The sequence below is a fragment of the Gekko japonicus genome, unplaced genomic scaffold (genome assembly GCF_001447785.1).
Source record: "Gekko japonicus isolate JY-2015 unplaced genomic scaffold, Gekko_japonicus_V1.1 scaffold4620, whole genome shotgun sequence".
Taxonomy (NCBI): Eukaryota; Metazoa; Chordata; class Lepidosauria; order Squamata; family Gekkonidae; genus Gekko; species Gekko japonicus.
This window is the reverse complement of record NW_015176115.1, coordinates 2,743-18,810: the sequence shown is the minus strand read 5'-3', so window position 1 is coordinate 18,810 and position 16,068 is coordinate 2,743. Positions and strand designations below refer to the sequence as shown.

General features: G+C 49.8%; 2 protein-coding genes across 2 annotated transcripts in view; one reads left to right on the top strand and one right to left on the bottom strand.

Moving 5' to 3' along the window:
- BECN1 (beclin 1, autophagy related) overlaps positions 1-851 on the top strand; it is a 21,625-nt gene extending 20,774 nt beyond the window's left edge. The window contains exon 12 of the mRNA XM_015426773.1: positions 179-851. Within this exon, the coding sequence (XP_015282259.1) occupies positions 179-347 (169 nt within the window). The 3' untranslated portion in view covers positions 348-851. The remainder of the gene's footprint in view (positions 1-178) is intronic.
- Positions 852-1,223: 372 nt separating this feature from the next.
- CNTD1 (cyclin N-terminal domain containing 1) lies at positions 1,224-15,813 on the bottom strand. The gene is made up of 8 exons (XM_015426772.1): positions 15,478-15,813; positions 12,308-12,563; positions 12,136-12,211; positions 10,963-11,119; positions 7,215-7,377; positions 3,523-3,667; positions 1,425-1,521; positions 1,224-1,331 (listed from the first exon to the last, which is right to left on the bottom strand). The coding sequence occupies exons 1-8, from the start codon at positions 15,811-15,813 to the stop codon at positions 1,224-1,226; spliced, it is 1,338 nt and encodes a 445-aa protein (XP_015282258.1).
- Positions 15,814-16,068: the final 255 nt, after the last annotated feature.

Genomic DNA, 16,068 nt, shown 5'->3' with positions numbered 1-16,068 from the left:
TTAGAAGCCCTCCCACTGTTGACCCCCCCCCCAAGCACCAAGAAGACAGAGCATCACTTGCCCCAGAGCCCCTATCTATACCTTGTGGCTAATAGCCACCGATGGACCTCTGCTCCAAGATCAGCTGCTTGCCCTTTCAGTTTAGAAGCCTGACCCAGTCTGTGTTTCTCTATTGCAGAATGGATGTCGAGAAGGGCAAGATTGAAGACACAGGCGGGAGCGGGGGGTCGTACTCCATTAAGACGCAGTTCAACTCCGAGGAGCAGTGGACGAAGGCGCTCAAGTTCATGCTCACCAACCTGAAGTGGGGCCTGGCCTGGGTCTCCTCACAGTTCTACAATAAATGACTTGTGGGCAGAGGCAGGGAATCTCTCTTGGAGCAGATCTGCGGTTTGTTTCACGGCTGCCAAAGGCAGAATGTGTCCATTAACCACACTACACCACGACTATACAACCAAAAAACACCGGTAAAGACATTGTAAAACCTCACTGTCAAGCAGAAGGAAGCAAAATGCCTGAATGGTCTCCGCCATGACATTGCGTCTCAGCAGCAGGAAGGAGGCTGGGCTCAGCTGGGGCCAGAAAAGGAGACTTCGCCCTTTCTGAGAAGCCCTGGCATGTAGCCGTGGCCGAATTAGTGCTGGCAGTCTGGTCACTGCACAGAAATACACGCGCAAACACAAAAATAAATAAAACCCAGTTTGTAACCTGGCGGACTGCAGCATGTTTGTTCAGGGCAGACAGACTAAAGCGTTAAATGTTTCCCCACGACTTGTAAGTTTCCTGCATCCCTTCTGAGGTTTCACTCCTGGGAAGTCCTTCAGAACAAAGTACTGTAAGTACACACCAGCTCCACTTCGTAATTCTCCACTGCTGCTGAGACCACGGACGGCGTTAGTGGACTGAAGGCCCTGCCTGCAGGCCAGAGGCTGCCTCAGGTGTAAGGCGTGGGGCAGAGGTCCATTTCTTTGGTAATATTTTTCTTCCTTGCCCCGTTTCAGATGCTTACAGTAGGCAGCAAAGCAAAAATCTGTCCGGTTCCTATTAACACTGCATCTAGCCCCCCCTACCTCTTGTGTGTTCTGAACATACCCAGGCTTTGAGGAACCCATGTTTTTAATTATTATTGTAAGCTGCCCAGAGCCACGAGGAAAGGTGTGTGATATAAATGCTTTAATAAATGAGCATGTGAGAGATGGCAGAACACTGGCAGTTGGGGCCTTTTAGCCATCGTCCACAGCATGGCCAATGCTGTGCTTCAAGATTGCATCGACTATCTCGACAATGCTTCGCATGCTGATGCCGGTGGTGTCGCTGAGGTTCTCTGCAACCTTTCAAAAGAGGTGGGGGGAAGGGTAAGACAATCTACGGGGGTGCTTAAGGGCAGGGAGATGTTCCGGTGTCTATTTTGTGACCCCAGTTACCTGGTTCCAGTCCTCGGTGTGGAACAGAAAAGCGCTGGCTCCGATGATTCCCACCGCCAACAGCATCAGATCTTCTTTCACTGCCGCAAACTTGGCTCTGTACATTTGAAATGGTGTGAAAGGCCTGCTTTCAATTTCCAGCCAGGGTAAGGGTACGTTGTAAATCATAACATGTAAGTGAATACACTTCAGCATCGAGTTAACTTGGGCAAAAGAGTTGGATTACTGGGCTAACATCTGTTATCGGAACATCGATTTTCCAGACCTCCTTTGCAAGCCAGAACCATGCTTATAGCAGATATTACCAAGCACCGAGAGAGCAGAGGTTTAATAATGGAGGTTTGTTTGTTTTTAAAAAGTCACTACATGGCAATTTCAGCTCTGTTTTCTAAACTGCCTTTCTTGCATACCGTCTTTGCAGCTTCGGCCTACAGGAATTAATGCATATTCTAGGGGATTGGAATAATCAGCCCACTGCCCATACCCTTCTGGAATTGAGAGATCTCCACAACAGCAAAGAAACCCAGCTTTTTGCCCTTGTATTATGCCTTGGGGCCTGGTGGCAGTACTAATATATCCTGTCTAGCCAGAATGAATTGGAAAAAGCCTCTCTGGCACTCCACCACTGGATCTGCCCCACAGCACCAGGCAGAGGAAGCAAATGACTAGTTTGAGATATCGGAGGCATCCCTGGGGGGGAGAGAGGGTATCCTTGCTACTGTCCGGTAATCCCCCCCCCTTAAATTACTGCAAGGAGTACTTTAGGAACTAAGGCATAAAAGGCCTACGGGCTGTAAATCACTGGCAGGTGGGGGAGAACAGTAAGCGAGTCATTGGCTAGAAGTGCCCACCGCAGCAGTGCAGCCCCATTCCTCACAGGAGGGCTCCAGTTCCCAAAGTCAGGGGGTTGCATTTGTCCAGCCATGGTGTATTACAATGCAGAACTGTTTTTTTTCAGGCCTTGTAACAACAAATTGGCTTACGTGATGGGCTTGTTTGACCAGCGCATCATGTTTTTATGCTATAAACTGATTAAGTGGAAGAAGTCCTTTTTGTCTTAGGATGCATTCACAGAAGCATTGTGTCCCAATCACGGGAGGTGGTCGTTCTGCTCTATTCTGCTATGGTCAGGCCTCACCACATTTTAGGAAGGATGTTGACAAGCTCGAGCGTGTCCGGAAGAGGGCAACCAGGATGGTGAGAGGGTTGGAATCCAAGTCTTATGAGGAAAGGCTGAAAGAGTTGGGTATGTTTAGCCTGGGAAAGAGAAGGCTTAGAGGGGACATGATTGCAGTCCTCAAGTATTTGAAGGGCTGTCATGTAGAAGATGGAGCAGATCTATTCTCTCTTGCTCCAGATTGCAGGACTAGATCTAATGGGTGGAAATTACAAGGGAATCGTTAGCGGCTAACTATCAGGAGCAACTTTCTAACTGTAAGAGTGGTTGAGCAGTGGAACAGACTGCCTGGGGAGGTGGTGGATGCTCCTTCGCTGGACATTTTCAAGCGGAGGCTGGACGACCATCTTTCGGCTATGCTCCTGCAGAGTGCAGGGGGTTGGACTAGATGACCTGCAAGGTCCCTTCCAACTCTTAACATTCTATGATTCTATGAAATCCACAAGGACAGCTTAGAAATGTAATGGATCTAGTAACGTGATCCTTTAGTAAGGTGATGTATGGCTTTCTTTCTGTGATCTGTACAGCTTGGTTTTTGAAATGCATAATTCTATAAAGCAGCTCAAAAGAGGCCCAGCACAGTGCTGGAGACTCTCTCCATGAGGGCTGTCTACATGCAGGCTAAAAGACACTAGGTGGAGTCCTCCTGTGCAGACTTAGTTTCTGCCAACGCTTCAGTGTCCGACTATAGCCTTGGAACCAGGCTCCAGCCCAAGTGTCGTGCTTACAAAGAGACTTCTGTTACGGGGTGCTGTGCAGAAAAGTGACTCAGATTTTCTTGGTTAGCAAAGTGCTTTCTCCATTTAATGCTACCGTGAACAATAACTCTTAGGTCTGGTCTCTTCTCTCTTCTCCACACACCCCAACCCAAAGTTATTTCTTTATGTCTTTAGCATAAATAGTGCTTTTTAAAAAACTTACAGCTGGAGTTTATTTGGTGATGTGTTTTCAATTGAAGCCTTCAGCAGGGTACTGTAGACGCTGACGCGCAGGAGGTATGTTAAAGACAGCAGATGTCGGCACATGGCATGCATCTGTTCCATGGGAAGTAAGCAGCCGTTATACCCTGTCAACATGGAAAAACAGAAAGCAGTAGACGCTTCTTCAAAAGTGGCAGCAAGATTTCTACCTGGAGCCCAGAGGACCTTCAAATCATAGCCCAAGCTGAGATACTTCTAGTTCTTGTTCTGTTCTTCCCACCCAACGTCTGCAAAGTACTGTAAAATTTGTTTCCCCGTTTCTACCACTTAAAATGCAATCCAAACCAGAGTTACACTGTTCTAGGCCAACTGACTGCGGTGTTCGCCTTATCCTTTCGATGATTTGTACAAAAAAACCCACCCAACCTCAATCCAGTAAAGCAATCACACACACACACACCCCGTTCGGTGCCCAGGGGTTTCCACAGGAAAAGCATCTTCAGCTCACTTCCTACAAGCTGTCTTGCTGAAGAAACACTGAGCTCATCCTAGGCAAGTTACAAATCCAAGGTTTGAAACTTCTTCTTGGTGCAGGAGGTGCTATGAGGCGGAATGTCAGAGCCCACAGCCAACAACGTAGTACACGCTTCTCAGGAAAGGTAATACTTTATTGAAGAGCTATAGATGCATTAACATAGGCACTGTTAAGAATGGCGGCTGCCCATGGGGCATAATAGGATATAGGGTATTCATATGCACACACACACACACTGCCCTGGCCAATTAGCCACCCTCCCGCGCGCGGGAGAAAGCTCCGGCCATTTAGCACTGAAGCTGGGAACCAAACTCTCTCCCCCGGTTCCCGAGAAACCCAGACATCAACATCACCACCTGCAGAACTTATAGATAAGCGTTACAGCAGCAAAGAAGCACAGAAGGAATGCACTGGCAATTATAATACAAGTGACCTCTCCACCCCCATGGCAGCAAAGCCGACACAGAAGTATGTTGGACTGGATTGAGTCATTTGGCATAGATTGGACTCAAAGGTTTGGACTCAAATTGGAGACCAGTTTTCTTCGATCTGGGATTTATCCTGTGGGGTTCCACAGGGCACAAGCCTATTCCACATGCTTTTCAGTCTCTATGTAAAGCCCTTAGGACAAATCATTTGGTAGTCTGAGTGTTGGCTGTATTCGATATGATCGCTGATACCCAGTTCCTTATCCAGATCTCTTGGTGATAAAGTAGAGGTAGTGAATTGCTGCCTGGCTGTTGTGGTTAATGGGCTAAGAGTGAACAAACTGAAACGAAACCCTGGAAAGACAGAAGTAATGCTGGCTGGGTAGGTGCAGATAGAATCATAGACTCAGAGAGCTGGAAGGGGCCAGACAGGCCATCTAGTCCAACTCCTGCTCAGTGCAGGATCAGCCTAGAGCATCCCTGACAAGGGTTTGTCCAGCCGCTGCTTAAAGACTGCCAGTGAGGGGGAGCTCACCACCTCCCGAGGCTGCTGACGCCACCGTGGCACAACTCTGACAGTCAAAAAGTTTTCCCTGAGATCCAGCCGGTACCTTCCTGCCCTTAATTTAAACCCATGATTGTGAGTCCTCTCCTCTGCTGCCAACGGGAACAGCTCCCTGCCCTCCTCTAAGTGAGCCCTTCAAATACTCCAAGAGAACGGTCATGTCCCCTCTCAACCTCATTGCTCTCCTCTGCACCTGCACCATTCTGTCCACATCCTTTTTGAAGGGAGGCCACTGGAACTGCACACAATATTCCAGTACACAATACTCTTGGAGGACGCTATGCTCTCACCTTTTGATGGGGTTCAGCTCAACCTTGCTGACTTGGTTAAGAGCATAGGGGTTATACTGAATGAAGCATTGCTGCTGGAGAAGCAAGTTAACACACCTGCAAAAAGAACCCCTGCTTTCTTCGCACACAGTGTAGCCTACAAGATAGCCCCCTACCTTGACACAGCTGATTGGGATGCCTGGATCCACACCACGGTATTGTCAAGACTAGACTATTCAAATGCACTCTACATAGGTCTCCCCTTGAACTGAACGTGAAGACTCCAGTTGGTGCAGAATGCTGCAGCTTGGTTATTATCGGGAGGTAGGCAGAGTGTGCACATAAACTGTCCTGCAGTCACTCCGTTGGCGGTCCATCAGTTACCAGGCTCAATTCAAGATACTGGCTCTTGCGTAACAGCCCTTCATGGCCTCTGTCCCTCATGTCTCCAGGGCCACCTGCCCTCCTATGCTTTGCCATGACAGCTTTGTTCACTGGAGCAGGGCCTTCAACAGGGCCAGTCTGCAAATGGGCAGAATCAGTGACTGCCAGTCCTCCTGCTTTTTACATTGTGGCTCCCGAGTTATGAAATGGTCCATGGGAAGGCACCAAGTGTCCTGGCTTTGTCCAATTATGCAAACCTGGATTATTCAAGAGGGCTTTTCTAAGTAATGGGGCTATAGGGAACAAAAATGGTTCAGAGAGACACTTAGGCAAAGGGTTAGGGACTGTGGTCTATGCTGCCTGTTGCTGTAAGTTTTGCACTGTTTCATGTGTCACGTTAAGACTTATGCTTTGCTTCAGTTCTGCTTTCAGATTTCTGGTTGGTTCCAGATTTCTGCAATCCAAACCTGTGTCATCCACCTTGAGTCTCAGTGAGAAAGGCAGACTATAAATGATGTACAGAAATAAACCGAAGAACCCCAGGGGGAATCCCCTTCGTGTCTGCAAGCCACGCCCATTTGGAAGCAGCTGCTTCCATCGTAGGAAGGTGCTTGGCTTGAGGCTTCCCAACAATTGGTGACTGCTCCCCGCTGCAGCCATTTTGGGGTGGTGCCTCTGACAGATGGTAAGGCCAGCACAGTGAATGTCTGAGGGGAAAACTGTGGCTGCCTTAAAGCTTGAGGGAAAATGGCTAATGATTTAAGAACATAAGAACATAAGAGGGCGCAGAAGGGATCCTCGCCTAGGGGGTAAAATAAGCTGGAGCTGGCCCTGGATGCTTGGCTTGAGGCTTCCCAACAATTGGTGACTGCTCCCCGCTGCAGCCATTTGGGGGTGGTGCCTCTGACAGATGGTAAGGCCAGCACAGTGAACATCAGGGAAAAACTGTGGCTGCCTTAAAGCTTGAGGGGAAATGGCTAATGATTTGGGGTTTCTGGGGAGCTCACATTCGTACCATGAGGATCCTGAGGTTCAGGGAAGGCCAATCTTTACCTCAAGGATAAAAGCTTGGCTGTTAACTGTTCTGTGCACCCAGGAGTTGACACTAAAACATTACCCTCTGTTCAGCCCAGCAAAAGCTGTGTGTTATCTGTAAATCGTTTTAAGCCTTGTTACTGAACCTCCTTATTTACCCTATCAATGAATAAAAGTTATTTTTTAATCCTGTTGCCCTGATGTCTGATATGGAAGAACTGCATTTAGAAGGCCACTTGGGTTCAGTCTGTCAGTACAAGGTTGGGGTACAGACCCCCCTGGTTGAACTGCGCAACACCCTGCCTCTACAGAACCAGCATTTAAAACCCTGACCTTCACAGAGCCCACTATCCTTTCTTAAAATTCTAAAAGAGCTGACAGACTGGGCAAGATTGAGGGTCTCTGCCAACGCTGCTCAGGAAAAGGTAACATTTCCCCAAAGCTCACCCAGGAGTGAACCGTGTCCCTGGCCCTTACCTAAAACCTCCAAAAGCATCTCAATGTAAGCTAAAGGGGTCGGAACATTGATCTGGAAATGCAGAGCCTTCAGAATACCCAGTTCTGATTCCAGCAAGTCCTCGGTAGTATAGGAGAAGCCCATAGACTGCAGGAACTTCAGGACCACAGCGTTGTTGACTATCTGCATGAAGACAGAAAGGAGCAAATGACCCTCCAGATGACAACTTGGTTTGCTTGTTCGCCTCCATCACGAACTGGGCTTCTGTTGCTGCTTGGTATAGATTTAAAAATCCAGTGTTACCTCACAGTAGCAGATCATACTATAGGAACAAAAACTAAAACTTATAAAAACAAGTACTGGTAAACTGATAAAAAAGCACGGGGTGGAGAGAGCTGACAAAGATAACTTTTATCTCCCGTTCCCAAAATGCTAGAACTTGAGGACATCCCATGAAGCTGATGGGCAGGAGGTTCAGGATGGACAAAGAAGAGTTGGTTTCTACACCCCACTTTCCTCTACCCAAAGGAGTCTCAAAGTGGCTTACAATTGCCTTGCCTTCCTCTCCCCACAACAGACACTCTGTGAGGCAGAGGGAGGGCTGAGAGAACTGTGACTGACCCAGGGTCACCCAGCTGGCCTCATGTGGAGGAGGGCACTTCGGTCGGGGAGTCAACGTCTCCTGGAAATTCCAGGCCCCAGGGATGTGAAATTTGCTGTTACTAGAGCCAGGGCATTTTCGGTGGCGGCTCCTACCTGGTGGAAGGAGCTCCGGGAGGAGATCCGGGCCCTGCGGGACCTTTCTCAGTTCCGCAGGGCCTGTAAGACGGGGCTCTTCCGCTAGGCTTTCGAGTAGGAGCCGCCGCCACTATAATTCCACCACCCATGCCTTATGTCAGGCAGAAATAGGTACCCCAGGAAACTCCAGTGCCCAAATAGTATACAGAGCAGCAGTGCACTGGGAAAGGGCCACGAACAGAGAGGCCAGAATGGCTGGACGTCCTCCACCGCAAGCCTGGTGGAACAGCTCCATCTTACAGGCCCTGCAGAACTGTAGTAAGTCCCACAGAGGCCTGATCTCGAGTGGGAGCACGTTCCACCAGGTTGGGGCCATGGGCCCTGAGCCTTCGGGGAGGACGGGATATAAATCAAAAAATAAATAAATAAAATAAAATAAATAGTGGAGAATCCAACCCAGTTCTACAGATTAGAGTCCACTATGCTACACTGGCTCTCCAGTGTGGTGAGAAAAGGCCATTTATTTATTTATTTTATTTATACCCTGCCGTATCCCACAGGTGGGCTCAGGGTGGCTTACAATATAAAACCTGTAACAACAAAACCCATAAAACAATCGATGGCACAACAGACAGCAACAAAAACCCATGCCTTATGTCAGGCAGAAATAGGTACCCCAGGAAACTCCAGTGCCCAAATAGTATACAGAGCAGCAGTGCACTGGGAAAGGGCCACGAACAGAGAGGCCAGAATGGCTGGACGTCCTCCACCGAAAGCCTGGTGGAACAGCTCCATCTTACAGGCCCTGCAGAACTGTAGTAAGTCCCACAGAGGCCTGATCTCGAGTGGGAGCACGTTCCACCAGGTTGGGGCCAGGGCTGAAAAAGCCCTTGACCTGGCTGAGGCTAAGTGGACATCCCTCGGGCTGGGGAGCACCAGGAGTTCTGGTCAGAAGAGCGTAAAGCTCTCCAGGGCTCATATGGGGAGAGGTGGTCCCGCAGGTATGAGGGTCCTGTGCTGCATTGGGCTTCAAAGGTCAAGGCCGTAACCTTGAATCCGATCCAGTATTTGATTGGCAGCCAGTGCAGTCTGTGCAACACTGGCTGAATATGCGCCTGTGGAGGCGTTGCTGTCAGCAGGTGTGCCACTGCTTTCTGCACTAGCCGCAATTTCCGAATGAGGCTCAAGGGTAGCCCTGCACAGAGCAAGTTGCAGTCATCCGAAGTGGAAATGAACATTGAGTGGATCGCTGTAGCGAAGTCCTGGGAGGTGAGATAGGGAACCAGTTGCCGGGTTAGCCAAAGACAATAGCAGGCCGATCTGGCAGCCAAAGGGGCCTGGGCGGGCCTCCATAGGGAGCGAGGAATCCAGCATCACCCCGAGACTCCTGACCCTAGCTGCTGGCACCAGTAGTGCCTCGCCAAAGACCAGGAACCTGATTCCTGAGCCCAGTCCCCCACGACTCAGGTACAGGACCTCCGACTTCATCAGATTCAGCTGGCTCCGCTGCAACCATCCAGCCATGGTATCCAAAATGTCTGGGGCAGAGTCCAGCTGGCCATCCATCAACAGTTAGAGCTGGGTATCATCCGCATATTGATGACAGCCCAACCCAACCCAACCCGGCAAAGATGGAGGTCCTGGGCCTGAGTCGGATCAGTTCGGGGTTGGGGCTCCCTCCCCGACGGGGCGCCTTTGGTGCCAGCGTCGGAGGTTAGGAGTTTGGGTGTGCTGCTGGGCTCCGCCTTAACGATGGAGGCCCAGGTGGCAGCCACTGCCAAGTCGGCCTTTTACCATCTTCGGCTGGCGCGGCGGTTGGTTCCTTTCCTCGACAGAGATGACCTGGCTACAGTGATCCATGCAACGGTCACCTTTGTCGCAAATTCAGAAGCTGCAGCTAGTGCAGAATGTTGCAGGCAGGCTGTTGATGGGTCTCACAAGACGGGATCACATCCGGCCTGTGCTGAAAGCGCGGCACTGGCTGCCAATGGCGTACCGGATTTGCTTCAACGTGCTGGTTTTAACCTTTAAAGCCCTATATGGTCAGGGTCCGGCCTACCTAAGGGACCGCCTCTCCCCGCATGTTCCCCCAAGGGCACTATGGTCGGGGAATCAAAATTTCCTGGATCAGTGTTCCCTCTAAGCTGAAGTAGTGTGAGCTAGCTCACAGTTTTTTAGCCCCCGGCTCACACCTTTTTGTCTGAGTGCAGGAGGGATGGGCTCCAGAGCAAACTAATTTATGCAGTAGCCAAATTACCTGCTCACAACTTTAATGCCAGTCGCTCACAAAGTAGAATTTTTGCTCACAAGACTCGATAGCTTAGAGGGAACATTGTCCTGGATATTCGAGGCCCCAGGAACATCATGTTTGCGGTTACCAGGGCCAGGGCGTTTTCGGTGGCGGCTCCTACCTGGTGGAATGAGCTCCCAGAAGAGATCCGGGCCCTGCGGGACCTGGTTCAGTTCCGCAGGGCCTGTAAAATGGAGCTCTTCCACCAGGCTTTCGAGTAGGAGCCGCCGCCACCATCATCCACCATCATCCGCCATCATTATTCCATCTGCGCCCCCTTCCTTCTTAATCCCGCAAATTGACCATCTCTGGAGCGGACAATACCGGGGGCGTGAGACATTCCTGGCAGATGACAGCGCTGTAGGGACGTATATTGTTGTCACTGTATAGCATAAATTATCTTGGAACCCCATCTTGAATTCTATAGTTAAATATCCTTTGAGCACCGTGAAAGTAAATTTTAGTGAATTGTATTTATTGTATTTTATACTGTTTTGTACTGTTTTAACCTCGGCATTTATGCCCCTTGTGAGCCGCCCTGAGCCTTCAGGGAGGGCGGGATATAAATATAAATAAATAAATACATTCTGAAAATTGATTTGCAGACTACCTGTTGCCTTGCAGACAATCACTCTGGTTTCCTTATTTTTTTACCACAGAATATATCAGGACATAGCATGTACTGAGAACAAAGCTTCTATGGTAGATAGGAGGGCAGGGTAAGTTTTGAATTGCCTTACGCTGTAGTGGAAGGAAAGTTTGCTGGCTAGCTGGATGCAGGAGACCAAGCGCAGCACACATGTGTCGACAATCTGCTGTCTCGCCAAGACACAGTTGCTTTCTTCCTGCTCTGCTCCAGTGGAAAAGGAGAACTGCTGAGTAAGTGTGAGCATGAACCTGAAAGGTACAAACAGAGAAAGCTCACCTGGAGAAAAGAAAGCAGGTCGTTTCAGAGTAGCTTGCTCACAGGGAGCAGGAGGGGGGCCTTCGAAGAAAATTGCAAGGCCCTCTGACAAGGTCAACGCATTGAATAGCCAGAACACTGGAGAAGGGTAGTTCCCTAGAAACACTTGAAAATGTTGAAGCTGTAGGGGAAACCAGGTTTGTTTTTCCCCTCACAGTATTACATCTCTGGGCTATCAGCAGCAGGCTCTGTCACTGTAGACTTTCTCTGCTCTCTCAACTGATAACTGGGAAGGGGTGGCTGTGTTAGTCTGTCACGGCAAAATACCCACAAAAGCCCTGATTCAAATAAATGTTGTCAGCCTTCAATGCGCCACTAGATTTTTTGTTTTCTGTCTCTAAACTGATAGCTGCTACTAAGCTCACACTGCTGGAGGTAGCCAGTTTCATTCGTTTCAAAAAGGGAGGAAAAAACCTCATGGTACAAAGGGTCTTGTTTTAAGCAGGGGTCATGTCGTAGAAAAAGAGGTGCAGGAGCTCATTAGCATAACTTGTTTGCATATGCCACTCCCCCTGACATCACCGCAAGTGCGTCAGAAGGCAACACCCACTGCTCAGGCTCCACTGGACTGTTTTGGATTGCTAGCTATTGGGGGGGGAGAACGTGCGGATCTGTCCTCACAGAGGAAGGAGAGCTTGTACCTGAAGGCGGGGGGGGCCTCTGCAACTTCCCTGGTTGCTTCTTGCTCCTTGTGGCCCGACTGAGGGCTGCTAGGAGCAGGGGGCGGGGCTTGCTGCATGTGCCACACCCCCTGGGTTCCTTACTGCCGGAGCTCCTCTCCTGTGCGCTCCTGCAGGAAATGACCCCTGGTTTTAAGGCTGATGACTTAGCTTAAATTAAGATCTGTCAGCTCAGGGATGACACAGAAGGCTAAATTAGAGGTTCAAGGTTATCTTTCAGATAGCCTGGATAGTCCATCACCACCCAAGGAAGGCAGAAAACAAATTACCTTTCAAATATTTCAATCGCTTGGTATCTTGCAAATTCAGGCAGGCCCCATTTTTCAGACAAAAGAAACACAAAATCTAGTAACAAAAAAGAGAGAGAGAAATGGAGAATCCCGGGACTCATAATAACCAAAGGCTCTTCCAGCTGAAGACGTTGCCAAGATCTGCTCTCACCCACTATCTGTGTCTCCTTGAAGCAGCCCGTCTCGTCACACAGCTCTCGTAAATCCTGTTCATTCTCCTTGGCCATTTGCAGCAGAACATCTTGAAGGAGCTCTGGGGCCACCGCCCCAAAGACAGGCTCTGAGTGTTGGTACCTGGCCACCACCTGTGCTGGCAAACCCATCTCAAGAGTGCTTCCGGCACCTCGAATGGCAAGAAACGACAGCACGATGCCGCGTTCTCCCCCCGAAATGACAATACTATACAACTGAAACAAATTAAATATCCTTTAAAAGATAACCATACTTATAATCCACAGAATTTTCCTACTGCCAACTGTAAAAGACCAAATCCGTTTCAACATATTATCTGCATCAGAAGGGAGCCCGTTTGGTGTCGTGGTTAAGAGCAGCAGGACTCTGCCCTGACCTGGATAGCCCAGGCAAGCCCGATCTGGTCCGATCTTGGAAGCTAAGCAGGGCCGACCCTGGCCAGTATGAGACCTCCAGAGAATACCAGGGGCAGGAGACCACTTCTCTGAATGTCCTCTGTGCCCCAGTAGGAGTCGCCATAACGTCCAGGCATGGGCAGACACACAAATCCAAAATGCCCCCCCCCCCAAGAGCAGTAGGACGCTAATGGAGAGAACAGGGTTTGACTCCCCACTCCTCCTCCACATGACGTCAGCTAGGTGACCCTGGCTCAGTCACAGCTCTCAGAGCTCTCTCTGGCTCAGTCATCAACGAGTCTAGTTCACCTAAAAGAGTCAGAACTTCGGCTGCCAGACCATCCTCGGGCCTCCTGGCTATGCAACACACACTGCCATACGATAATTAATTACTAATTAATCTTCATCAGGAGTTCCCTTTACAAAATAAATGTCAAGAGTAAATTTTAGTGAACTGTAGTTATTGTATTTTATATTATTCTGTACTGTTTTAATGTTTTAACTTGGGCATTCGTGCCCCTTGTGAGCCGCCCTGAGCCTTCAGGGAGGGCGGGATATAAATTTAAAGATATTTTTTTTAAAAAAGAGGTTATTCAGCCATGACCAGCCTGTCATTCTTTTCCCATGACCCCAGACTAATCATAGAATCATAGTGTTAGAGTTGGAAGGGACCTTCCAGGTCACCTAGTCCAACCCCCTGCACTCTGCAGGAGCACAGCTGAAATGATTACACTGTGGGCAGTGTTCCCTCTAAGCTGAGTTACTGTGAGCTAGCTCACAGTTTTCTAGCCTCTGGCTCACACATTTTTGTCTTCACTCAAGAAGGGATGCCTCCAGAGCAAACTAATTTATGCAGTAGCCAAATCGCTCGCTCACAACTTTAATGCCATTAGTTCACAATGTAGAATTTTTGCTCACAAGACTCCACAGTTTAGAGGGAGCATTGACTGTGGGTAATATATCAGTGGGTAATATATCCTGATAAAACCCAGTCTGGAGTTTCCGTTTAAAATTAACTCAACAAGATTACTAGTAAAAGGACATGCCTGCAAATTTGTAAGAACCTCGTGGGTTTTATGATGTATGTTTTCATTTTTAGCTGCCTTTGTGGACCTTATGAGAGCAGGAAGGGTGGGTATGAATTTTCTAAAATAAATAAATAAATTGGTTTTTCTCATAAAGGACCCTAAAAGGCATGTTCTTTGGGTAAATAACATTGAGATTTTATTTGAATTTCTGATATTTTAATTCTATGTGTAGTGGGATAGTAGCATTTATAAAATTTTGTAAAAAGCCCACTGACAAAGGCAATACATTAAAATGCGCTTGGTCCTTTATTTCTTTATTTTTTAAATATGTATACCCCGTCTATCTTCATAGTTCAAGGCAGCTTACAATAATTCTTTACAATAGGAATGTTCTGCAAATTATTGTTATGTTTATTTATTAAACGGTATTCCCATTTGTTTGGATTATACTGATTTTGTAGAATGGACTTGGTTTTTGTTTATACTTTTGCTTTGCAACCTTTCCTGGTTTGGCTTAGTTTGCCTGGTAGTTGCAGCTTCCTCCTCCTCCCCCCCATGTTTACTTGCATCCTTCCTCAAGCCCACCATCCGCTGTCATTGCTGTTGTATGTGAGGGGTATGCAAAACGTAGAAGAACTGCTTCCCAGGGAGCAAGGCTGGAGTCCAGAGTGGCACCTTTAAGACCAGCACTGTTTAATTCTGGCTTTTGTGGGCATGCACACTTCTGCAGATAGTGGGGGGGAGGCCTGCGCCCCAGCAGACCTTCCATCCCAGCAACACCTGACCTCATCAACTCCAAAGGATTGCCTAGCACTGGTTCCCAAAGTTGTTGGAAGCTGCCCCTGCTTTGCAGGGAGGGTGGGGTATAAATAAAGTGGGCAATACCGCCCCCTTAGGGGTGCTGGAATGATCCAGGTGGGCTGGACCAACCCAGGTGCAGATCCACAAACTGCATCTTTTTGTCCACTTCTGGAAGGTAGATGTCCAGGGGGGTGTTGAGTAATTTTTTTTTCTGAAAAGGGGGTGGTAGGCCAAATAAGTTTGGGAACCTCTGGAGGGCATCAGGGGTTGCCAACTCCAGCTTGGGAAATTCCTGGAGATTTGAGGTCAGAAGGCACAGAGCTCCTTCCACAAACTCTGCACTTTAGGCCTGTGGCTACGGTGGGGCTTTGTCCCCTTTCTTAAAGACACAGCCCCACAAGAATTTCTCCCGTTTACAATCATTTTGAGACTTTTTTTAAGTCGTCCGCTCCTTTAAGCAGAGTGGGCTGCTGTAGTTGACTAATTCCTGCACTGAGCAACGGGGTTGGAGTAAGTGACCTCTAGGTCCCCGTCTACCTCTGTGTCAAGAAACGGGTCTCCTTTGAGTTGTTCCGTTTCTTGACTGTCGAAGTCCTCAGCCCCACCTGCCCGGCTTGTGATCAGAATTGCTGCCGAGGCTGGCAGAAGTGGTGAACCTGCAGCAGCTGGGAACTGTCGTCCAAAACGGTCGACAGCTTGGACACCCATTTGCCCCCCAAGAGCCTGGCTAAGGGGCCTCCTGCGCTCTCCAGGCACCACCCCTGAATCTCCGGGAGTTCCCCAAGCTGGAGTTGGGAACCCCGCTCAGTGGTACAAAATGCGAAGGGCACACACAGGGGCTCTCCTCCTCCTCCTCCGTCGTCCTCAGCCCGGCCGGCGCCGTCTCTCCTGAGGCGACCAACTACCTCGAGTCGGGCCTCGCTCGCGCCACAAGGCCGCTTGCCCTCGCCCAAGATGGCGGGAGGAGCGTCCGCCAGGGCCGCGTCGCGCCAGGTCTCGGCCGCCGCGCCCTCGCCCGGACTCTCGCGAGAGTTCCAGCCAGGCAAGATGTCGCAGGGAGGTAGCGGCGGCGGCTCCTCGGGGGAGGCCGGGCCCAGCGCCCGGCAGGCGGGGGAGGCGGCGCGGGCTCCCGGGGCTCCCTTTCGACCTGCTTCGAGGCCCGTCCAGGTCGTGCTCACCCGGGGGCTGAAGGTCCGCAACGCCCTCACGGGCCTCGCCATCGGCGCCGTCGTCGTCGGCATCTGTATCCTTCCGGGCGGGCGGCTGCTGCAGATTCGGGACGAGGCCTCAGTCCCGCCGAGCAGGAGGTCTCCTTCGGGGCCGGAGCCCTTTTGCGCGAGAGCCAGTTTGGTGCAGGGGTTAAGTGCGCGGGCGACAACCTGGGAGAGCCGGGTTCGATTCCCCACGCCTCCTCCGCTTGCAGCTGCTGGATGACCTTGGGCAAGCCCTAGTTCTCTCAGAGCTGTCCTTGAAAAAGAGCAATTTCTGTCAGAGCT

What these genes read in the sequence shown, in the direction of transcription:
- CNTD1 (XM_015426772.1), bottom strand. Translation starts at nt 15,813, where the DNA reads ATGCCGACGACGACGGCGCCGATGGCGAGGCCCGTGAGGGCGTTGCGG. An exon ending in CGAGCGAGGCCCGACTCGAG is followed by an intron (nt 12,564 to 15,477) that starts GTAGTTGGTCGC and finishes AATTTGTTTCAG; the next exon opens with TTGTATAGTATTGTCATTTC. An exon ending in TCACCAAATAAACTCCAGCT is followed by an intron (nt 1,522 to 3,522) that starts GTAAGTTTTTTA and finishes TCAAATGTACAG; the next exon opens with AGCCAAGTTTGCGGCAGTGA.